The sequence below is a fragment of the Ursus arctos genome, chromosome X (assembly GCF_023065955.2).
Source record: "Ursus arctos isolate Adak ecotype North America chromosome X, UrsArc2.0, whole genome shotgun sequence".
Classification (NCBI taxonomy): Eukaryota; Metazoa; Chordata; class Mammalia; order Carnivora; family Ursidae; genus Ursus; species Ursus arctos.
In genome coordinates this window covers 25,735,384-25,759,596 of record NC_079873.1, presented here as the reverse complement: position 1 = coordinate 25,759,596, position 24,213 = coordinate 25,735,384, and the positions used below count along the sequence as shown (strand labels likewise).

General features: G+C 42.0%; 1 protein-coding gene across 22 annotated transcripts in view; it reads left to right on the top strand.

Annotated features, from left to right (window-relative positions):
- DMD (dystrophin) overlaps positions 1-24,213 on the top strand; it is a 2,358,181-nt gene that overhangs the window by 2,301,528 nt on the left and 32,440 nt on the right. For all 22 annotated transcript variants that reach the window (XM_057310259.1, XM_057309646.1, XM_048213297.2 and 19 more), the window contains 2 exons: positions 21,147-21,390; positions 22,211-22,334. In XM_057310259.1, coding sequence (XP_057166242.1) covers positions 21,147-21,390; positions 22,211-22,334 — 368 coding nt within the window. The remainder of the gene's footprint in view (positions 1-21,146; positions 21,391-22,210; positions 22,335-24,213) is intronic.

Sequence of the window (24,213 nt, the reverse complement as noted above, 5' to 3'; positions counted from 1 at the left end):
TAGACAGTGCAGTGTGTCTGAGAACTGGTGCCCTGGGGGAGTGTGTCACCTCAAGATGAAAAAGCAAACCGCCATTCATCCATTGCTTTCTGCCGCCACTGCCCTCTGTCTGGCTCTTAAAATCCCTGACCTGTGGCCATGCTCCTTACCGGTTGGCTTCTCTTTACTCTCTTTCTCACCCCTCTGATAAATGCTTTCCAGAACCAAGACCTTTCAGGGCATTCTTCCTTCATTGCATTTCTGCATCTAGAAAAAAAAAAAATCCAGCTTTTCAGCTGGGCACTTAAAACCTTCCAGAATTTTCTCTTGACTTCCTTTTACAACATTATCTTCCTCTGTACCTCTGTTCCAGGTAGCAGCTGTAGCAGCTGTTTCTGAATACATCCTGCTCTCATCCACTTTCTGGGTCAAGTTCAAGCTTGCTTCTCAGTCTACCTGCTAACCCCCATCCCTCCCATATCTGATGAGGGAGTCCTACCCATCCTCCGTGACCTTCCTCAAAATAATCTTCTCCACAGAGCGCTATTAGGTCCCGACATTTGGAAGTAATCGCTGTTTTGCCTATATTCTCTGAATCCTGCGAACTTTTCCTGGACAACTCCCTGCAGGTTTGCCTTTTTATCAGTTATTCCCAATGCCTCCCTCTAACAAGAGAGTGAATGCCTTTGCGGCAAGGACTGTGTCTTAATCCTCATAATGGTCCCCTGGAGTACCTAGCACAGTGTGAATACTTAGGGGGAATCAGGAAATGTTTGATAAAAACCTAACTAAGAATACAGCAAGGATGTCCCATGAGTACCACCCAGGACGTAATACTGAACATTTTGTTGGTTTTAATGGTAACATTATTTTTGGCCTTATTCCTAAGACTGGCACTGACCGCGATGGTAGATAAACATTTCCCTCCCCTTTATTGAGGATCCCCCTTAGTGTCCTTCTATGTTAAATCTATAGTTCTTTTAGGGGTCAGAGTCTAATAAGAAGGAAAAGTTGGGATTGGCATTATAAGTAGAATTCGATGTTACCCAGGAATAAAAATATTTTTGTACAGTAGGATTGTTGCCATTTTGCAATATATCCTTCCATGTTATTGGATAAGAGTTTCGTCTTGTGTGTTGTTGGCACACGTTGCTTCCATACTGTGACAACCAGACCAAAGGGTATTGGTAAAGTGTACTGATGACAATCATTTATCTATCATTTCATCATTTCCAGAACACTTCCATATATTTTGGGTCATTTAATCTCCCTTAGAGCTCTGTAAAGAAGATGGACAGAGAAATGCTGGTTCACAGAGGTTCAAATGGCTTGACCCAGATTTTACAATCGGCCAATGGCAGAACCAACGTCCGGTCCAGATTTTGTGACTCAAAATAGCCAACCCTTGCACGAGAGAAGAAAAAAGAGTCATTCTATGCAAATATAATTTACATAGAATTGTGGCATATTCCCTGGAATGTACCTTGACTTGAGGCAGTATTCTTTTTTAAGTTTTTGTTTTTCATTTAAGTAATCTCTATACCCACTGTGGGGCACAAACCCATGACCCTGAGATCAAGAGTCACATGCTCCTCTACGCCAGGAGCCCTGAGGCAACATTATTAAGGACTGTACATAAATAAACCGGTTCATGTACTTGTGGTACAGTGAAAACCACTTTCTCCTGAAAGATATCCAAGACCATTCCCCAAGAATGGGATGGTTTATTCTGTAAAAGAAAGAAAAAAAGAAAAGAAAATGACACTAGGGCTCCTTACAGCTCCGAAATAAAGGATCTGATGTTGATGCAAGTCTTTCTGTAAGTCCTCCTGACCCTCAAGTAAAGGTCAGGGAGAGCTTCTTTCTTCCTCCCTCTCCTTTGTCACATTTTCACTTCCTACCACATTCCAAAGAAATGTCTCTCCAGAGCTCCCCTCCTGAAAGTACACTGTCTGGTTTCCTTTGCTCTGTCCTCTCGTCTTATAGTCCCACTCAAAGAGTTTCAGAGCCACAGCTTTGCCTTCAGGATCCCTAAACTGAGTGATGCTTAAGGGGCTTTAGTTCACCCTTTCCTGTCCTTCTTCTGAGAGAACCCAGGGGCTCAGTAGATGCCTTCTCTCAGGGCCTACCAAGCTGACTGTATTTCCTAAGTCAGACTAGGCTATGTAATCAGACTAATACAAGCATACTTTTAGAGAAAATGGGAATGGATATTTAAAGATTTTTTGTTTATTTTTACGAGAGAGCGAGAGAAAGCACATGTGCGCACATGGCACAAGCCAGGGGAGGGGCAGAGGAGGAGAGAGAGGGACAAGTATACTCCCCACCGAGCCCCACACGGAGCTCGATCCCATGACCCTGAGATCATGACCTGAGCCGAAACCAAGAGTCAGATGTTTAACCTACTGAGCCACCCAGGTGCCCCCGGAATGGATATTTAAAATAGAGATTGTCCCATGTCCTTTGGACATATACTTACCATATCTATGTGTATTTTGTGATCCTTTATTCTGTAGTTAGGACTTACCTCCAAATGACAGATAGCAAAGGAAAGAGGCTTGGAGATCCCCATTCCTGAGGAGATATGTTCTTGAATTCTGTTGTTGTTCTCCACGACACCTCCCCACAATCCCCTTGGAACAGAGAGACTGGCTAATGTGGAAGTGTCTCAGGGGTGTGTTACGTCGGTCTTCAGGGTTCCATTTCTCCCGGTGGTTGGACATACCATTCAATAAATATTTGCTGAATAAGTGGAATGAATGAATGAAATGAAGCTGAGTTTTTAATTTGAGCACTCACGCATGTACTTTTGACTAAAATTATTTTTAAAGCCTAATTTTATAAAGCAACGCCTTCTAAAAGCTGTTCTCCTTATTTTTCAAAATACTTCCCTTCTCCAGACTTCTTGATTAGCACCAAGCATTGCTTTGTTGTAAATTTAGAAGGTTAAACATTCATTTTCCAAATCCTAGGCCATGTATGTCTCACCCATTGGCATTCTCTTGATTTTTGGTTGATACTACAAATATAAAGTGAAAACTCTGAGCGAAAGCTAAATCTGACTCTGAATTTTCTCGATGGCATCTCATAAACTTTGGCGACTAGTGACTTAGTCTTTAATATTTCACTTCTGCATAATGTCTCGCCCTCACTCTGCAGATAATTCAGAGTCACCGTCATTTGACGGAGACCAGTTGGATATTGAGAATTTGATCCATTGTGTGTCCTCAGCATGGCCAGCTCAGAGTTGGCTTTTTTCTAGCATAGATTCAAAAGCCTGCAGTCTCCTGACGGAAATCAGTAATGTCAGATTCCAGCATATTTTGCTCTGCACTGTCTAAATGAAGTAAGACTTTCCCTGAAATTTTAGGTGTGACCCGAGCAATGAAAGATAGCCTTTGTGAGAGACCAGTACTCGTTGTGTAACAAATTGATTAGATTGTTCTCGAGTCTAAAAGGAGGGTAAATACTAACCTGAGTCACTGGGAAATCTGAAATGAATTAAAGTTGTCAGCAGATGTTATATGACAGCAGGGAACAGTGTGGATTCCTACTACCTACTCGGGACTTTCATAGGTCTTGTTGGGCGACTGGACACAGTGTAGTGTAAGTTTGAGTTTTCCTTGCTCCTTTTCATTCCTCCAGTGATTATGCCAGATCATAAATGTTATAGTCACAGAAATTCTAGGTGGGTTACTTACGCCACAGGGTTGAACTCGCTGGAAATCGCGATCCTGTTGCTTTACGTTGTTAATGACAGCATGACCTTGGGCCCAGGGCTGGCCGTTCTCTGCATAGTGTCTGCAGTCTTTACTCCATGCTCCTTCTTAGGCCTTTGTGCGAGGCTCCGGTGATGGTGAGATGATAACCAAGACGAAGGGACACAGATGGGGGTCAGGAGTGGGCCTTCCAAGCAGAAAGTGTCGGGGAGGAACGGCAGGGAATGTTGGGGAAATGGCAAACAGCTGTATTACTTTTTTGACGAGACAAGAAATGGGAGCATATGAGGCCGGACAAGTTGGCAAGGCCAGGCCGGGAAGGGCGTGGTGCCGCCTCACCAAGGACAGGGAGCCGCTGGGGCAGAAGCCCGGGACGATACTGTTAGATTTACACTTCCATCCATTGCTTGGGCAGCTGTGTGGAGGGTGACCTTGAACTATACTGGAAAAAGGAATTCAAATTGGGAGGTAGCATGGAAAGCCACAAAAGAGATCACTGGGGCCTGCAGTCGAGCAACAGAAATGGGGGAGACAGGCTGAACGTGAGTGGTGTTTCTGGGCAGCGACAGAGCTGCTTGATGTGGTGGTTCCAGGGATCTGGGGAGGGAAGGATCGAGTCCCAGTTCTGAGGGCGCGCGGCGAGACGATGGTTGTTTGTTTGCCTCGTGGACTGACAATTCAGGAAGAGGAAAAGCGGCTCCCTTCTTCATCTCTATTTTTAAAACAAATACCAGTTTATAGGATTTACACTATTTATAGACCTCCTTCCTCAAGGGTCGAGTAGCTGGAAGCCAGTGAATGGGGTGTGGCAGAGGTTGAGTTGAGGGCCGGGGGGGCACGCCCACGGGTAAATGTCTGACGGTCAGAAGTGTACTGTATGGTGACTAACATAATATAATAAAAAATCATTAAAAAAAAGTGGAACCATGTAGCTTCCAGAGCTACTAGACCTAGGAGCCACCAGCTCCCAAGTAGTTGAAACTGTGAGAGTGAATCTGCCTACCCAGGCAGTGTGTGGCAGAAGAACACTGGGCTTGGTGAAACTCTGAAAGATTTGAACACTACATTGTCAATTTCATTACCTTTCTATAAATAGGCCATCATGCACATTGAATGAAATCTAAATGGTTCAGAAAGGCACATAGAGAAAAAGGAGTCCTTCTCCAACCTTCTCCCCTGACTGTAACGTTCCCAGCTCCGAAGGCTACCACCCGTGTTGGATTCTTAGGTATACCTTCGTAAATAATCTCTACACATGTAAATCTTTGCAAGTATATTTGTGCTTGTTGGGATTATTTCATATGATACCATGTGGGGTTCACCCTCGTCTTCTCTTTTTACTTAAAGATGCCTAATAACTTTTACATGCTGGAGGAATATGCCAAAAGAAGAGGGGAGGAGAACCTGGGGATGATGGGAGCATTGGCCCAGAGGAGGCAGGAGGAAGAGCAGTTTTGGGCACAGGAGGAGGCGTGGCTCTGACGGGGAGAAGGGCCACCGCTGAAGACTGTGTGGCAGATGAAGCACTGAGGGTTTGGAATGGGGGCAGGGAGCACGACGGATGAGCGTCAGATGTCCCGTAGACCTCACCGGTAATCAGTGGAGGCGGATTCTCCTAGCTGGTCTCTCCATTTCTTTGAAGTTGGATTGGGGGTGGGGGAAAGAGTAGTATGTGAGGAATTTCATGAAACTGGGTCTTCATGTCACTTGGCAACATGGGCCCCCAAAGCAAAGGGCTGCAGAGCTTAGTTAGATAAAGGGGGCTAGTTTTCCTTCATAAATCAAACACCCAAGATCTGTTTTGGCAAGGGAAGCCACCATATGAAGAGACGCTTTGTGAACAGAAGCTGAAGGGCAGACACATTGAATTTAATAAGGTGGGCAGGAGTTGGCCGACTTCGCTCTACTCAGGCACGTGAAGTGGAGTCACCATGATTCAGAAGCTCAGTTTCAAACTAACCAGTTCAGTAACGAAATTTCCTTCAGTTTATCTGGAGTTAATCAAATTAAAGCCTGAGGGGACCAATTCATCCTATCCAGTTCATGGAAGGGGATGGATAACCCAGAAGGACAATTTATTTCTCCCTTGATCCTAATTCTCTGTATAATTGTCTTGTTATACTAAATGTATTAATGTTGCCTTAAACCTTTTTGGGGAACAGCTCGGCATTTAAGTACAAATACTTCCTCTGTTGAACTGGGGAATATATGTTTTTTAGAGGTTGGAGTTGTCACTCCATTCCAGGTCTTCCGTCTCACAAACAGAAATCTTGGAAATCAGAATATCACAGTTGTCTGGTGAGCTGAGATTCTTGGGGTAGGAAACTGGATAGTCTTGAAGGACTATGAGAAAACCCAAAGAATCCTTTCTGGTGATAAGAATATTCAGAATTTACAGGTACCGCTGCCCTCCCCTTGAACAGCCTGGTGAGATGTGAAGCTCTTATAATCCAGTGCCCGTTTTTAGATCCTTCATGAAGACCTTTACCCTCCTTTTGGCTTGCATGACCATGCCATCCTGCTGTAGGAGAGCCGATTGTGGTCCTCACTTTCTTTACTTTCCAGGCCTAAGAGTATAATTCCAATTCAATTCGGTAGGTAGATAGTCAACGTGTAATGTGTTCTTCAAAGTGCCAGCGCTACAAAGATGAATAAGCCTTGGTTCTTACCTTCACGGAGCTCAAAATTGAAGAGAAGGCATTAAAATCCAAGCAACTAATTATAACCCATTGTTATAAGCACTCCGGGGGCACAGAGGTGAAGGATTAATTCTGGCGAGAGGGACCAAAGAGACCTTCACCAAGGAAGTTGAAGCTAAAGAGCGAATAGGACTTTTCCAGGCTGAGAGAGGGGAGAGGATGAGCCTCCCAGACTGGTGGGGCAAGGAGGAATGTCTGGCCAGAGCACAGAATGAGGAGAATGAGAGGGTAGTGGGATGATAGGTGGAGACCACTGTGCAAAGGACTTTATATGTCCTGTTAAGTAGTTTGGATTTCATCCTATAAGCAGTTGAACAGTGAAGGTTTTTTGAGAAGGGGAAGAGGGAGCTAAAGCCATGGAGATTGGTAGAAAGATCGTGGAAACAGTTCACTGAAAGATGGCCAGGTTCTGAGCTAAGGGTGTCGTAGGCAAGTGAAGAAGGGATGGAGAAATGCGAAGGTCACTGAATGAATGAGGCCAGGGAAAGATGGAAGAGGGAGAACTTGGATGATAGAAAAGTTTTTAATTAGGGAACAGGGAAATGATCATTCAAAACCAAACCAGACAACATAGAACACACAGGAAAAGCTACTGATAGCAAAGGTCAATGCATAGGGAAAGCGAACTGGGTGTGGAGGCCATCGAGTTCTGTTTGTCCAAAGAGCTTCAAGGGGCAATTTGCTATACCAATTTTATGTATTCACTTTCCAAAAAAAGGATTTGAAAAAAAGCACGGCAATGAGATTCCCACAGTCTAAAGAGTAAATCAGTGAACATAGTAGGGATTAGCATAGTTGATACAACTGAGGTTCAGATTTAATCCCTGCAGCCAGTGGGGTAAGAGGAAGCACAACTTGTTGGTCTCTTCGTGTTAGATGAAAGAAGCAGGCACCTTCCTAAGGAAGCACCATTTTCCTGGCTCTAAACAGTAACAAAAATTAAAAACAGCTGTCATTTAAGTACCATGTCCTTGCTGTGGACAAGGACTGTTGTGAGTACGTGTAAGATCTTATCTAATCCTTACAGTGACCCTGTGAGGGAGAAGTTGTCTCGCAAATGAAGACTCCACGGCACCAAGTACGAAGGAGACGTCATACAGCTAGCGAGGAGTGGGGCTGGATTCGGGACTCTGAAACAGTGTTAACACTTGACGTGATCATCGGCTAGTGGCCTTTTCATAACAGAGACTGAAGAAAATTTTATGCGGTTGCTTCTAGTGCCTTTGATAATTGGGGAAAGCTTAACATTAAAGGCCAAAGAAACGATGACATTTCTCCATGGAAGAAGGTCACTGTTGCCTAAAACGTGTTCTGCAGAATACCTCTAAGATACTCTTTTAAAAAAAAAAAAAAGGTGATTCCAAGGACAGACAAGCTCTGGAAACACTTGTTTTGGAAGGTCGTGATTAATTCACCTTTGCATTGACGAGTCTGGAAGTCAAGTAACAGGATTAGCTTTGTTTAACCTAATGTTGCTTACACATACTTGACCTTAGCCCAACTGTAATGTTTATGGCACATGCTTTGCTTTTGGTAGGAAATTCGAATCTGTACTAAATGTTGAAAACGAGGCAAGGAGACAGCACAGTTGGCTGTCTCCTGTGGTTGGTGAGAAGCCTAGCTCTTATCTTTTGGGGGACATCAGAGGAAGTAGCTATAACAGGTGTCCCTGCAGATGAAGCCTGGATTTTTCTCACAGTAGTTATTTTTGATTTGCTCTAGCAGTGAAGCCCTATAAATGCAGAAACCAAAATGATTTAGTCTGGAAGATCCAAAGATAGGTATTAAGTCATCTCTCATGGCCACAGAAAAACCTTTCTACTCTATTTATGGAACATCCCAGTGAGTAACCCTGGCTCTCTAATCAAATACAAAGAAGAACTTCCACCAATAACTCGACAAAACTAACTTGATATATGGAATTCTTAACTGATTGAATTTTGAAAGATGTCCGCCAAAGATAGCCACTTTTACTTCTATCACCCTTACTGTTGAATCCTTTTTTTTTTTTCCAAAGCAGTTGATGCAAAGGCCAGTTGTTACTTCAGGCCTCTCCTGGATTGTGATACACGTATAAAAGTGTATTATCAACTCATGGGAAGATATTTCTTCTTTAGATCTTTTAACAGGAATGCAGGTATGGTGTTATCTCAACAACAGATTAAGATATAAATTTAAAAGATGTGTAGCTACTCTATGGTCCTGTGGAATGCTACTTGAGGAAGTGGATTCCTTTTCTGGCTCTGAAATGGTAGAGGATAAATGATCAATATATCAACACTGTGTGGCTTAGCAAGTTCCAGTTCATGGGCCCCATGGCTAATGGAGACATGCAGGAGACTATTGAAAAGACGGGTCTGAAGTTTATAAGAGAAGCCTGGATGGAGGAATAATGGGCTTGGGGGTGTGGAGGAGGATGGGCTTAGGGGAAGTGGAGGCCCAGGGAGAGATTAGGGACCTCCTAGGAAGAAAATATACATGGAAAGAAGACGAAGGACCTCGTGGTGTAGTTACTGTAATTGGGTATGCCCAGTTAGAAATGGTTGCCTGGTGTGTGTTACTTAGGTAAGTGGGTGGCTTCTGCAGATGACTCAACTCACCCTTCTTTTTCCTTTTTTTTAAACTACCTTAAAAATTAAAGTTGAACCTTTTCTTTTTTTTGTATCTCCCAATTCTGGGTTACTTATACTACCACTCTGACTGCTAACTACAAGTCATAAATAAGTCCCTGTGATCCTTTTCCTGTAATTTCCTAGTGAACCAAAGTGATTATTTCAAAGGTAGAAATAACCTGTAATTTTCGCTTTAGCAAGGAGCATAATTCCCAGTCCTTTGGCATTAGGGTCAGGCTCGTCACCGTGGTGGCACTAGGCAGTAGCCCTGCACTCTAGAAGGTGAGCTCTAGAATGGTGAAGGACAGTGTCTCGGAAATCTGTGTAGTCCTGGGTGTACAAATACATGTTGATTAAATGAATGGATGAATATGCTCTGGAATTTTCCTGCTCCCAGATGGATTTGGGGGGGTTGATTTTTAGCTGGCTTCCTTGTTTTTCTCATTGCTTATGGTATTGTTCTTGCCCCCAGAGTTCTCATTACACTTGTTGATGTGGTTTGATCATTTTCCACTAGGATGAAAATATCGAAGTTGTATAGGTTGACCGAGACTTAAGCATTTTCTGGGCTTATTTTCAGGCTCTTTTTAAAATTCGTCATCTAAAAGTATTGAGAAGGATCTGTGTAGATAATTCTGCAGGCATGAATATACCCTTTTCCTTTTATATACATGGGTTAAACTTGACTCCTCCACAGCAGGAGAGAGCATGAGAAAAGTAGTCTTCACTGGGGAGATATCCTGTGCGCTATGAGAAGGGGGATTTTGAATTTAGAACTTAATTTTGTGTAAGAGCCTGACTGAGATAGAATTCACCCATTTAAATGGTACAATTCACTGGTTATTAGTATATTTACAGAATTGTGCAACCATCATCACATTCAATTTTTAAACAATTTTCTCACCCCAAAAAGAGAAACCCCCCCTGCCTGTTTTTGGTCACTGTCCGTTTCTCCCAAAACAAGTTTACTCTAGCCCTAGACGGCCAGCGATCTGTTTCTGTGGATATGCGTGTTCTGGCCGTTACATATGAAGGGAATCATACAATACGTGGTCTTGCGTCAGTGGTTTCTTTCATGTAGCGTAATATGTAAAGAGACAGAGCTGTTGTACCGTGTATTTGTACTTAGTGCTGAATGATACCCCATCACGTGGATCGGCCGTAGTTTTCTCATCAGTTGGCACGTGATGACCAGTGGGTTACTGCCATTTCGTGCCGTTTATGGAGAAGGCTGCCCTGAACGTTTGTGTGCACGTACTGGGACTTATTTTAAAGAAATGCTTCTGTCGTTTCTGTCATTGTAACAGAGGAGGCCAGAGGATCAGAGGTGGCTAGAGTGTATAGCAGCGTGTGCCCCCAGGGCAAAAATAGGCCGTCAAGGTGAATTTACTGGGAGAATTTAAGGCCGCATCTAACTACTCCTGAGGGACTCAAGCCCGGGACACACAAAGCTTAAAATTATGATTCTCCTAGCGACTGTTACGGCTTTTTGGTGACCACAGACAATGAAAGTTTTGATAGTTTACTGTATTTGTCTGAAAATTGAAACAGACTTCTCCCACTGGTACTGTTCCTGGGGACTAGATTTCTCACTCCTAAAACCTCTCCAGTCTTTTTGAATGGTGCTTTTTGAATGGTGTGCTTTTTGAATGGTGAAGAGTAGCCACTGTCATTTTTGTCTGGGATTTTGTCTGCCTTATTTCCAGCTCTACAGTGAGGATTTTTTTTTTATGAATTCTTCGCTGCTTTTGTTGAACTTTTGATTAGAACATTTATTCTACAGACACTGATCAGGAATTTGTGAAAAATACCTGTCATTGGAGATAAACTAAAGCCAATTAATATTTTCAGGTTCTGTCTGTTAGAACTCAAGGAAGTTCTCCATTGATGTGTCGAGGGCATATCCCAAAACTAGAGTACATCTGGATACATGAACCCTGTAGACTTAGTCTGAGTATTTTGTAACCACCATAATCAATGGCCATAATTTGGTAGTTTTCGGGAAATCTCCTCCTAGATCTTAGCTCCGTGATTTGATTTTTGCCTTGGTGCTCAGCTGTGACCGTTGACTAGAGCAGAGATGATGGAAAATACACAGAAATTCCCAAAATCTGGGGTTGCTAACTGTAATGGCTGGGGGGCCAGAGCTGACATATCTATAAAGAGGACAAATACTGAAGAATCCATTTCGAAGTACTATACGTGTATATTTTCTGCCAAGCTCAGTTAGTTGATTGCTTTCAGATAATTCAAGTACTTTTTTTTGGTAGGAAGCTTTTACCTCACCTGAGTTCCAAATCTAAAAAGTACAGGATGTAGAGAGAAAGAAGTAATATTAATGAACACTTAGAATGCACTGGCTGTGGTTCTAAGGAAGTTGCACATCTGGAATATAGACCATATCCTGGCTCATTAATCCTACAGATGAAATGAGTGCTTAAGTCAGTGGCCTGACGTCAGCAGAGGGCAGAGCCCACCTTTGATGTAAGATCTTCCTGACTCCAAAACCATGCTCTCAGACCACACTCTAGTTTCCTCCTCAGCCACGGGTGGTAAAAGGCACCCAAAAGGCAATATGGCCAAAAAAAAAAATCTTACTTTTCTTTACATGCTTCAGCATCTCTTTTAAAATGTAAATATCACTGGAAGAAATGGTACATTATTATAAAATCCCAGTAAGGTTTAATAGACGTGTGTCATACCTTTACACTGAGCAAATTTCAGTAGGAAAGGCATTGGAATTCAGAGCTCTGAATACATGAAAGAGTGACAGTGTTAAGAGAGGATTAGAAATAAGAGCCTGGGGGAGGGGGTCCTGCCATATTTACTGTTTTGCTTAAGGCAGACCTAAAATATGCACTTTTACTTCCCACCCTGTGAGCTTCTCCTTAATTAACACTGGTCCTGCCAAGGCACACACGTGTCTTTCGACATCTAGTTGAGTATTTTTGAGTTGGTGCTTGATAAAATTTTACAGTATAGCTTTAAATAAATTTATTATAATTGAAAAAGCTCTGTGCAGTTTCCCGTTTTTAAAATACTTCATGCTTGCAAAATCTGTCTCCCCCCCCTTTTTTTTTGGAAACTGCTAATTTGCTAGATTTATAGTGGCTGTAATAGTTGTATATGATATACTAATTTGCCTGAATCTGGATTGGAGGATGTGATTTAGCTGCTTTTTATAAAGTATGAGGATAAAGCTGGATTTCTCTGGACCTAATCTTTGTAGATGCAGACCTTTGTAGTTGCTCCCACCTTATGGAATAGGCCCTGTGTGTGCTCATGCACAGGGCAGTGTCTAGGACGGGTAAGAAGACCTTGATAGCTGGCAAGTGACTTCAGTTCTTTATTTCAGAAATACAAAGATATGATTATGTCATTACACTTGGCATGGAAGTCCCATTTAAAGAGTAGATGACCAACGCTGAAAACACTTGACCTCTGTAAATTCACAGAAAGTACACAAAGATTGTTGGTGTGTCATAACTAGCATGTAGGTGGTTACGATTGCTGCAGGGGCCAGGTGCCTTCATGTTCTCAGCACGTGGGTGTAAGGCCGATTTGCTTCTTAGGTCTATTAGTTGCTAAGGAAATTTTATTTATTTGTTTGTTTGTTTGTTTATTTATATAATCTCTACACCCAGCACGGGGTTCGAACCTACGACCCTGAGATCAAGAGTTCCATGCTCTTCTGACTGAGCCAGCCAGGTGTCCAGGCTTAGGAAATCTTTTTTTTTTCCTTCTTTTTCGTGTAACCTTTTATTCAGTACTCATAGAGTAATATCCATGAAGTTCTAAAGGAAAGAAAATGTGAGCCAACACTTTGCTCATTTTCATATGTAACTGACAGGTTGAGTTCTTTCACGTTCTATTTTTCATGAGCTCTTTTTTAAAAAATTTCATTTTTTGTCTAACCTCACACAGTTACAATTTGTAATTGAGGTATAATTGACATACAACGTTATATTAGTTTCAGATGTACAACATAGTGATTCAACAATTCTGTCCAGCATGCGGTTGCTCCCACAGTAAGTGTAGTTACCATCATTGACAATATTCCCCTATCCTATACTGTACTTTTCATCTGTAAGTTTGTACCTCCTATTCCCCTTCACCTAATTCACCTTGTCTCCCTAGTTCTCCTCCCCTCTGGCAACCACCAGTGCTCTGTAGCTATGAGTCTCTTCAGTTTGTTCCTTTTGGTTTTTAGATTCCACATACAAGTGAAATCATATGCTTATTTACCATTCTCTGACTTATTTCACTTAGCCTTCTACTGTCTAGGTTCATCCATGTTGTCACAAATGGCAAGATTTTTTTTTCTTTATCCATTTTTCTTTCAGTGGACACTTAGGTTGTTTTCGCTATTGTGAATAATGCTGCAGTGAACATGGGAGCGCATTCATTTTTTTGAGTTAGTCTTTTCTTCAGATAAATATCTAGAAGTGGAATTTCTGAGTCACATGGTAGTGCTATTTTTAATTTTTTGAGGAAACTCTATACTGGTTTCCACAGTGGCTGTACCAACAGTGCACCATGTTTCCTTTTTCTCCACCTCACCAACACTTGTTTCTTGGTTTTCTGGTACTAGCCATTCTGACAAGTGGGTTGCGGTTTGCATTTTCCTGATGGGTTTTTCATGTGTCCATTGGCCATCTGTATGTCTTCTTTGGAAAAAAAGTATATTCTGGTTCTTTGCCCATGTTTTAATTGTTTTCTTTTTTGTTTTCTTTTTTTTTTTTTTTTTGGTGTTGAGTTGTAGGGGTTGTTTATATATTTTGTGTATTAACCCCTTATCTGATAGATCATTAGCAAATATCTTTTTCCATTTAGTACGTTGTTTGTTTTGTTGGTGATTTCCTTTTCTGTGTAGAAGTTTTTTACTTTGATGTAGTCCCAATAGTTTATTTTCACTTTTGTTTCCCTTTCCTGAGACCTAGACATATCCAAAAAAATGTTGCTAAGGCCAGTGTCGAAGAGATTATTCCCTATGTTCTTTTTATGGTTTTAGATCTCACATTTAGATCTTTAATCCATCTTGAGTTTAGTTTTATGTATGGAGTAAGAAAATGATCCAATTTCATTCTTTGGCATGTAGCTGTCCAGTTTTCCCAGCAGCATTTATTGAAGAAACTATATTCCACCCATTAGGTATTCTTGCCTTCTTTGTCATAGACTATTGACCATCTAAGTATGTATTGATTTCTGGGCCCTCTGTTCTGTTCCATTGATGTGTCTGTTTTTGTGCCAATACCATTCTGTTTTGATTAGCACACCTTTGTAGTTTAACTTGAACTCTGGGATTGTGATACCTCCAGCTTTCTTCTTCCTTCTCAAGATTGCTTTGGCTATTCCAGCGTCTCATGTGGTTCCATACAGATTGGGATTATGGGTTCTAGCTCTGTGAAAAGTACTATGAGTATTTTGATAGAGATTGCATTGAATCTTGTAGATTGCTTTGGGTAGTTTGGGTAGTATGGGCATTTTAATGATATTTTTCTAATCCATGAACACTGAATATCTTTCCATTTGTTTGTGTCATCTGTCCTTCATCAAAGTCTTGGAGTTTTCACGGTACAAGCCTTTCAGCTCCTTGGTTAAATTCTATTCCTAGGTATTTAAATTTTATTCCTAGGTATTGTATTCTTTTTGATGCAGTTGTAAATGGGACTGTTTTCTTCGTCTTTCTGCTGCTTCATTATTAGTGTACTGAAACACAACAGATTTCAACTTATTTTGTGTCCTGGAACTTTACTGAATTCATTTATCCTAATGGTCTTTAGGGTTTTCTCTGTGTAGTATCATGTCATCCACAAATAGTGACCATTTCACTTCTCCTTACTGGTTTGGATTTCTTTTTGTTGTCAGATTGCTGTGGCTAGGACTTCCAGTACTATGTTGACTAAAAGTGGTGAGAGTGGACATGCTTGTCTGGTCGCTAGTCTTAGAGGAAAAGCTCTCAATTTTCCACATTGAGCATGATGTTAGCTGTGGGTTTGTCCTATATCACCTTTGTTATGTTCAGCTGTGTTCTCGCTAAGCCCACTTTGTTCAGAGTTTTGTTTTTGTTTTTTTTTTATCATGAATGGATGTTAAAATTTTTCAAATGCTTTTGTTTCCTGTACTGAAATGATCACATGGCTTCTATCCTTCATTTTCTTAACGTGGTATGTCATGTTGACTCATCATTTTAATTATTACTCAATTGGGTTGACTAATATTTTGTGGAGGATTTTTTCATCTATGTTCATCAGGGCTATTGGCCTGTAATTTTCTTTCTTGGGAACTGTTCAGGTACAGTAGGTAATCACTCTTCCTCAAGTGTTTGGTATAAAACACCTGTGAAGCCATCTGGTCCTAGCCTTTTGTTTGTTGGGAGTTTTTTAAATTAGTGATTCAGTTTCATTACTACTAATCAATTTGTTCAAACTTTCTGTTTCTTCCTAATTCACTTTTAGGAGATTGTTTCAAGCAATTTACCTAGGTTGTCCAATTTATTGGCATAGAATTCTTTGTATTTCTGTCGTGTTGGTTGTTATTTCTCCCCTTTCATTTCTTATTTAAGTACTCTTCTCTTGACGAGTCTTGCTAAAGATTTATCATCAATTTTGTTGATCTTGCCAAAGAACCTGCTCTTAGTTTCAGTTTCTATTTCATTTGTGTCCTCTGTGAACTTTGGGCTTTTTTTCTAGTTACTCTGGGCATCGGCTAGCCTAGGTTAGATTACTTGAGACTTTGCTTTTTTCTTGAAGTCGGCCTGTATCCCCACGAACTTCCTTTGCTGTGTCCCCATTTTCATTTGTCTCTGTGTATTTTTTTTTCTTGTTGATCCATTCATGGTTTACACTCCACTTATTTTTCCAGTATTTTTTCTTGCACTTGATTTCTAGTCCCATACCCTCCTGGTCAGAAAAGAGGCTGGATGTAATTTCAGTCGCCTTAAACTTACTTAGACTTGTTTTGTGGCCTAACATGTGATCGCTCTTGGAGAATGTTCCATGTGCACGTGAAAAAAATGTGTATTCTGCGTTTTTTGGATGAAATGTTCTGGTTAGGAAATTTTTGAATGTAAATTGGTGTCTGGACAACCATGTACGTACATTTGATGCCAAAAAATTCATCAGATACATCTATATAAGTGTAGAATGGAGGGATTTTTTTAAAACTCTGTGGAGGATAAGAAATTAATAATGGGAGACTTCTTTTTAGGATGACTGGCTGCTGGAAGAAATTGTGGTGACAAAGGCCATGTGCAGTGAATTTGAATTAGTGTTCTTTAGAGAGCTACCAAAGAAATATAATCAAGAACGTAAATAGATTCTCTGTGGAGTCGTCGTCTGATTGCTGACATATATTCAAGTATCTTGAAATGCCAGCATAAATACATTCTAACAATTAGAGAAGTACTAGGGGTGAGGTGTACATGTGTAACTGCAAGAAAAGCAAAATATATTTTGGTAACAATATAAATCGACAGCTGACAAAGTGAGTAAAGTGTGTATTTGTGGTTAAGCTTTACAACAACTCACCTTGGAACAGGGGTAAGTATCCCACTGGTCTTTTATGGAAATGATCTCCGTTCCATGCTTTATAAATACTATGTCCAAAAAAATCTAGTATCATGGCACACTTTAAAAACCTCTATGCCAATGCCTTTGAAATATAAGAAAATAACTTTAATTCCAAATCCCTAACAAACAAAAATATGCCTTGACAACTCTGCGACGGTGACCACATTTATTAGAAGTTCTAATTTGACACCTCAAACATTGGTCTTTCAAAGGGAATATGAACTCCAAGAAGTTGGTATTTCCCTTGTTTTCTGGCCGATTTTGAACCTTTGCCAGGGCAGGCTGTCCTGCCTCCGAGCTTTAGGAGGGAAAACTAGTCCTGCAAAATCATTGAGCTTAATAGAAGATTTGTGAATGTCACCTATTGGTTTAAGAGAAAGGCACTTGTTTGGCTTTTTTTTTTTTTTTTAATATTTTCAAGTAATCTCTACATGCAACATGTGGCTCAAACTCACAACCCTGAACTCAAGAGCTGCGTGCTGTACTGACCAAGCCAGCCAGGCGCCCCACTTGTTTGGCTCATTTACTCCTGTGATGGTGAATTTATGTTTGAATGCATACTGAGGGAACACTGACCATACGTCTATGAAGTCAACGTGTCCTGGTAGGCTTCTGATTCAGATAAACTGAGCCCTTGTTCTAAGGCATCTTCCACTGCTCCTACCATTGATTCAGTGGTAGATAACATATGCAATGAAAAGAAGAAAACCAGGGCATAGTGCGCGGTGTGTAGGGATAAGTTAGTGGACTTTCAGTTCCTGCTGTAGTCACAGGAATTAAAATTCTCTTTAAATACCTGGCTCGCCCCCGCCCACCTTTTAAAATCAGGGCTCCACAAAAACACATTTGGAGGGACATACACACAGACTTGTGCTTGAAATGAAAAAGGAACAATTTGGGCCGCTGCAGGGACGACAGCTTCTACGCAGCCATAGACGCGGCATTATGCTCCTAGCGCAGAGCGCCCGGGGAGGAGGCGAGGCGTGCAGTTGCACAGGAGAGCATCACTTCCCGGCCCCGAAACCAAGACCTGACCCATGCTGCCTGGTGATGCGCTAGAGCAATACTTCCATTCATACCACCCAATCCAGGAGCCGTAAACTAGCGATCTGAGATCTAGCTCTAGACCAGGGGCCCTGGGTGGGAGCAGCCACGAAACTACTTGACAGAGAGAGGGGAGTTGAGGAGGAGAGGAGATAAATAAGGAAATAGCATGTATTAACATAACAAAGAACCGGGGTGCCTGGCTGGCTCAGTCAGTAGAGCACGGGACTCCTGATCTCAGGGTCCTGAGATCGTGCCCTGTCCTGGGTAGAGAGCTGTTGTAAACAGATATGTAAAAAATAAAAAACAACGAGCCAAATGGATCTGCAAAAAAAGACATCTTTGGAAATGCAAACTATGGTCATTAAAATTACTCAAGTCAATAGACAGGACAAATTCTAGACTGTACCCCATCAGAGAAGATAAGGGAATTAAAAATTATAAAGAAGCAATTAGGAGAAATGGAGACTTTACCACAAGGCTCCAAAATATATCTAGTAGGAATTTCGGAAGAACATGAAGGAAATGGCAGAGAAGCAGTATTTGAAGCCACAATAGCTGAGAATCTTCCAGAACTGAAGAAGGATATGAGTCTTTAAGGAAATGGTCTCCTGAGAGCAATTTCCAACATCTGGGAAGGCAAGAAAGGGCCTCCGTAAAGCAGTTGGTATTCTTTACAGCCCAGCTTTGGGAAGCCCTGGCAGACTCAAATGAGCCTTTTCTGGTTTTCACTGGAAAACATCTAAACAGAAATGTAATGTGTTGTATATACTAAGCCGTGTTTTCTGAACAAAGACACTTAGAAAGAACTCATACAAAGAGAGCTCTTTGGACTAGACCCAGAAGATCAAGATACCAAGGAAGACCACTCCAGAGAAGGCAGTCTCCTGTGTGTATCTTTGTGACAAGTAGGTGGGAAGACGGTAATCGTTTGCTGTACTGTCCTGAAGTCCACATCTAAAAATAGTGTTTTCAAAATGAACATTGTGGATGAACAGTCTGGTAGAAGGAAGAATCTTGATTAGGATTTTCCTTTAAAAGGTAGGGTTAGTTGGGACTTCACCATGAAGGCGGATTTCTTCTAGTGAACAACTGCCGGGGGAGAAAAGTTAACTCACATCACATGAAACCTTGTAAACATTGGCTGCTGCTTCCAGTTCACAGCAACACTTAGAGGACTGTCAGTTGAGTCGTTAGGAACTGGATTTAATTGATGTCAACAGCTGCATGCATTGGTTCTCACCTGGAGGACTTGTGTGCAGAACCTGGCTTAGGGTGAACTTGTTTCGAGACCTTGTCTTATTAGCCCTTTGTCAGAGCGGCTTGCCGTGAAACGAAGTGCATACACACAGCTCTCCTTGAAGATAGGATTTCAGTCAAAATAGATCAGAGATTATATTCCTGTAGATGAGAAAGAGCAGGTATTGATTTCCCACATGACTTCCAACAATTGTGGAAACCTGGTAAAGGTAGGTCCAGGATAGAGCTTTAAAAAGAAAAAAACAATACTGGATTTTATGTCTTCTTCCACGTGGACATCCAGCATCTTGGAAGCCAGGCCATCCCCCATGGATCTTTCAAGTATGGAACATCCGAAAATATTTCCTTAACTAGAAACCTGGTCATGAGAGGATCTTACCCCCACGAGCTGGAGGGCGGGAAGACTCTGCTTGCATCTTAGGCCTTTTCTCAGAGATCTAGAACTCCACCATTTGTGGGTAGGCAGTTCTGTCAACTGACGAAGTATCATCTGTGAACAAAGGGTATCTGTCATCTTATTTTGGTATTGACTGAAACTGGAAGAAAGAGCTCAAGCATTCTAATCAGGCACCTGGTGGCCAACAGAAGTGTCCTCCATTGGAATTACAGTTTCAGCCATTCCAAAGCAAGAAGGACATGTACACCCTTTAATGTATTTATTAAAAAACGTAAAACGTTTCAGCAGTCAACCTGAAGAGCTAGAAGAAAAAACACAGTGAATTACAGCACATGATTCCTGGACGTAAAGGAAGATTGGAGTTCAGAGACGCAGCACACTCTTGGATGTGAGGACTCCATAACCCGAAGTCACTTCTTCCCTGTTGGACCTATACCCACCGTCATTCAAACCCCAAATTTCAACGAGAGGAGCCAAGACACTTTTAAGGCAGGACAGAGTAGGAGGGCCTCCCAGATACCAATTTATTTCAAGTTGTAGTGAGCAGTCTGCATGGGGACGTAAAAATAAACCCACAGAGCTCAGAAGCACTCCGGTGTGTTTGTGGGCACTTGATGTATTGCGGAGCGACCCTTAGAAATCAGTGAAGAAAAGATGGCCTTGATAGTCCAAGAGGCTGGCTTCGTAACTTATCTCTGCGATGGGGAGAAAAATTAGATCATGTCTTTGCACCAGGCACAAAAGATTCTGGATGAATTAAACTTTATAAGGAAGATTTTCTTACAAATAGCAGAAAACACGGAGGAATATATTGAAATTTAAAATTTGTGTACTACAGGATGCCGTGAACCCAGTTAAAGAGATTGCTCGAACCCCAACAATTCCACATCCAGCTATGTTCTGTAAAGACTCTCTTAAACAGGTGTCCAAGGAGACAGAAGGAAGTTAATTGCATCTTTGTAATAGTGATGGGTAGAAACAAATATCCACTGACACGAAAGTGTTGCTGACCTATTCAAGCAGCAGAATAATACCTTACAACAATTAAAATCAGGAACTATTATGTATCAACCTGGATAAATCTCCAAAACGGTGTTGAAGTCAAAAAGCAACTCTTAGAATGGTATGTATCTTCTTAAAGTTTAAGAACATGCAAAATAACGGTTAGATTGAATCACATGACGTGACCATTTTTGTAGGTAAGACAAACAGCCAAATACCAACATCTTGATTTAAGTTCAACCTAATTTTGTGCATACATTCGTGGTAATGATAGACGTTGAATTCAGGATGGCATTATCTCCTCGGGGGGCACTGGGGAGGAGGGACTGCTAGGGGATTGAGGAGAGTACACAGGAAAGCTGCAGCTCTATTTCTTCAAAAGCTTTTTGAAGAAAACATGGCAAATGTTTAATTTATTAAAACAGTGTGGTAGGTTCATGGTTACACTGTTCCTAGGCTGTTCCATAGTGCTGTTGCGAGTGTGTGGGCTTTTTTTATTTTTTAAGCAAATCTGGGTTGACAGAGGTATAAAAATTTGTGATCTGACATTATAAGAAAATGGTTGTAACGTTATTGAACCCATTGCTGCTTGCTCATCTGAATGTGGCGCTTGTAAGATAAGAGGTTGAAAAGCATCTCCCCTCACATACCGGGCAGACGCTTCCGATTTTCTTTTGTTTCTGAAGCATTGCGAAGATCGTCATCATGAAAACCATTCATTAAGTACCTCTCTTTTGCTTGCTGCTGTGTGTGGTGGTGGTCAGATGTAGCTCTCTGCCATTGGATATGAAATCTGATGATGATTTTCAACTGTCTGGGTTTTTTTTTCTTTTTCCACTTTTTTTTTTTTTTGACGCCAACAGAAATCTGCAAGCAGAATATGACCGTCTCAAGCAGCAGCATGAACATAAAGGCCTGTCCCCACTGCCGTCCCCTCCTGAAATGATGCCCACTTCTCCCCAAAGTCCCCGGGATGCTGAGCTCATTGCTGAGGCCAAGTTACTGCGTCAACACAAAGGCCGCCTGGAAGCCAGGATGCAAATCCTAGAAGATCACAACAAACAGCTGGAGTCGCAGCTGCACAGGCTCAGGCAGCTGCTGGAGCAAGTGAGGCCCACACCTCTCTAACCTGGGATAGTGACCGAGATTCCTTTCTCTGCTCTTAGATAAAACTGAAGAATCCGTTGTAGAATTGCGACAAGTACAGATGTGTTGAGGACTTACTTAGGATGTGCTGAGCAAAGTGCTGGCTCTCAAGGGATAGAAGAGGAGGAGGAAAGCTAGTGTATCTTTTTGTATTTGTTCGAGATTGTTTCCTTTAATTTTTTTTTATGTGAGCCCTTTAAAATTCACCTTGGGGAAAAAAAGTACTGCAAGGTTTCCCCAGGTTTCCTAAAAGTGAAAATTGTGCCTGTTGAAATGGAACTTTTTTTTTTTTTTGCAGTTTATTTCCTGCAGTAGACTTTTCAATTTTTTTCTAATTTGTAAAACATAATTTTTTTCAGCCTCCAGTGAAAACCTAGCAAGAGAGTACATTGTAGTAGGCCCTACCTGCCCGGGGCCCTGACTTTCTGGGAATTTTAAAGTTTGAGATGTGTTCTCTCCATCCTGCTACTTCATACTTTACACTGCTGTGGTCTCACATGGTTTTACCATTCTCACGTGACCGTCTCAATCTTTCAGTTAGTTGGTCTAATGATTTTATATATCTTGTTCCAGTGTAGCTGTAATTTCTTTTCAAACGCGTAAGGGGGTACGATTCAAGTACAAAGACAATATCCATGGAGCTTATCAACAGTAGAATTTGGGAGGTTTCTAAGTAGAAAAGGTTCCAATTTCTGAGTCCTTTGCATAATCCCTTTAAATTTATACAATTATTTGAGTGTTTATCCTGAAAACTAATTCTGATTTCTTTTGGATACCTTAGCCCCAGGCAGAGGCCAAGGTGAATGGTACAACGGTGTCTTCTCCTTCTACCTCTCTTCAGAGGTCAGACAGCAGTCAGCCTATGCTGCTCCGGGTGGTCGGCAGTCAGACTTCAGAATCCATGGGTAAGCATTTCTCTTAGCTACTCTTGGATTTTGTTTTCTCTTAAGGTCTGGAAATGGTGAACTGTTTGCTCAGCGTTTCACATCATCAGCCAAATCACCTAATCTCAGCTCTATACAAGCCACTGTCATAAATGTCTTTGGGGTACAAAGATGAGTCACATAGTCCAAGCCATGTCAAAGGGCCGGCCATTCAGTTACTCAGAACAAGGCAGTGCAGTAGTCAAATTTCATTCATTTTGGAGAACAGAAAAGGCTTTACGATGAATGGATGTTTGTGAACAGTTTTGAAGGGGGAGGTAGGAAAGACCTTGGGCCAAGGGCAGAAAAGAGCCAGCAGTCCATGTCTGTAGAAAAATCCAGTCCAAGCAGAAGGGCCGGGGTGGAGGGAGGGAAGTAACGCTGCGGAGGAAGTTTGGGTCAGATTACAATGACAGGCATGTTGGGCTCATTTTGGTCAGAGTTGGGGAGCCACTGAAAATCATATATACCCGGTAAGAAATATCTCCCAAGAGGTATCCTGGCAGCTGTATCTGGCCCAAAGTAACCCATCTTTCCACCTGTGAAACCTTAAAGAGGCAAACACAAAGCCCAAGTTCTGGGAGTTCGGAGTGTAGGCTTGCTAGAGGTCGGGGACGGATGGCAGAAGACTGGGAGACTACTATTTGCAAACAAAGTACCTAGGGCTGCAGGCCTGCCTGGAAATGATGGGAGAGGACTGGGTTGGAAGAAGATCGTGATCCTTTTGACTGGGGACATAGTATGTTTGAGAAACTGGCAGGTCTGAGTCGTGTGCGGAAAGAAGCGAAAGCACAGGTCCGTAACTGGTGTGAAAGGGCAGGCTGGGGGAAGTGACAGTGTGCTCCACAGAAGTGGTAGCTGAAGGGGGTGAGAGGAGAACCAGAACAAAGGTGCTTGGATCCAGTGTCTTGAGGAAGACCTCCCTTTGGGTGATGGGGTAGTGAAGGAGGGGAAAGCAGGTAGAACGCAGATGTGGGCAACAGGTCAAATGCAGAAAAGGGCTCAGTGGGGATGAAAAGAAGTGACAGCTCGTTGGATCATGTCAATGCATTAGCCACTTCTGAGAAAGCATTGTTCAGCCAAGAGAAGGGAAGTCGGGGAATTTGTCTTTTCAGTGAAGTGAAAGACTAGGTAATTTTGAAAACAAGTGAGGCCTGAGGATAGTGAAGACACCTTTGGAACATTACTAAGTCACAGTGAGGACTCAGGGGAAGATGAGTTTGTCGAGGAAATGGTCTAGTGTTATTCTTCCACAGTGTTCTCTGCCTAGGACTGGGTTCTCAGAAAGCTGGAGTGCATGAGGTGTAAATGATAATAGAGTGTCACCAACCATCTGCTTATTGGCTTTTCCTGCCATGCTAGTCATTGAGGGGTTTTGTGAAGGTCACAAACTCACTTCTCTTTTTTTAAAGCCTTATTTTAGAGAGAGTACACACACATCAGGGGAGGGGAGTCAAGCAGACTCCCCACTGAGTGTAGAGCTCCATCCCTGAGCCAAAACCAAGAGTCAGACACTTAACTGACTGAGCCACCCAGGCACCCCCTTCCTCCTGTCCTAAGGCTCAGCATGAGGCATCCCATCTTTTATGTTTCCTTTTCCCTGGATCCTAAACGGGTTATACTCGACCCTCTAGATCTTTCCTCACAGAAAGGAGAGACCTGTGTCTCCTTGATTCCTCACACCCAAAGCTCTGGTATCCTGGTGTGTTAACAGATTCATTTTGGACTTGACTTAAGGTGTTCCGTGAGAGCGGTGGAGAGAGGTAAAGGGCGGGACTGAAAGGAAGAATCAAGAGACCGTGGTCAGGAACATTTCAAAGTTGGACATGATAAAATACTTTCAAGCGATGCCCACATCTAA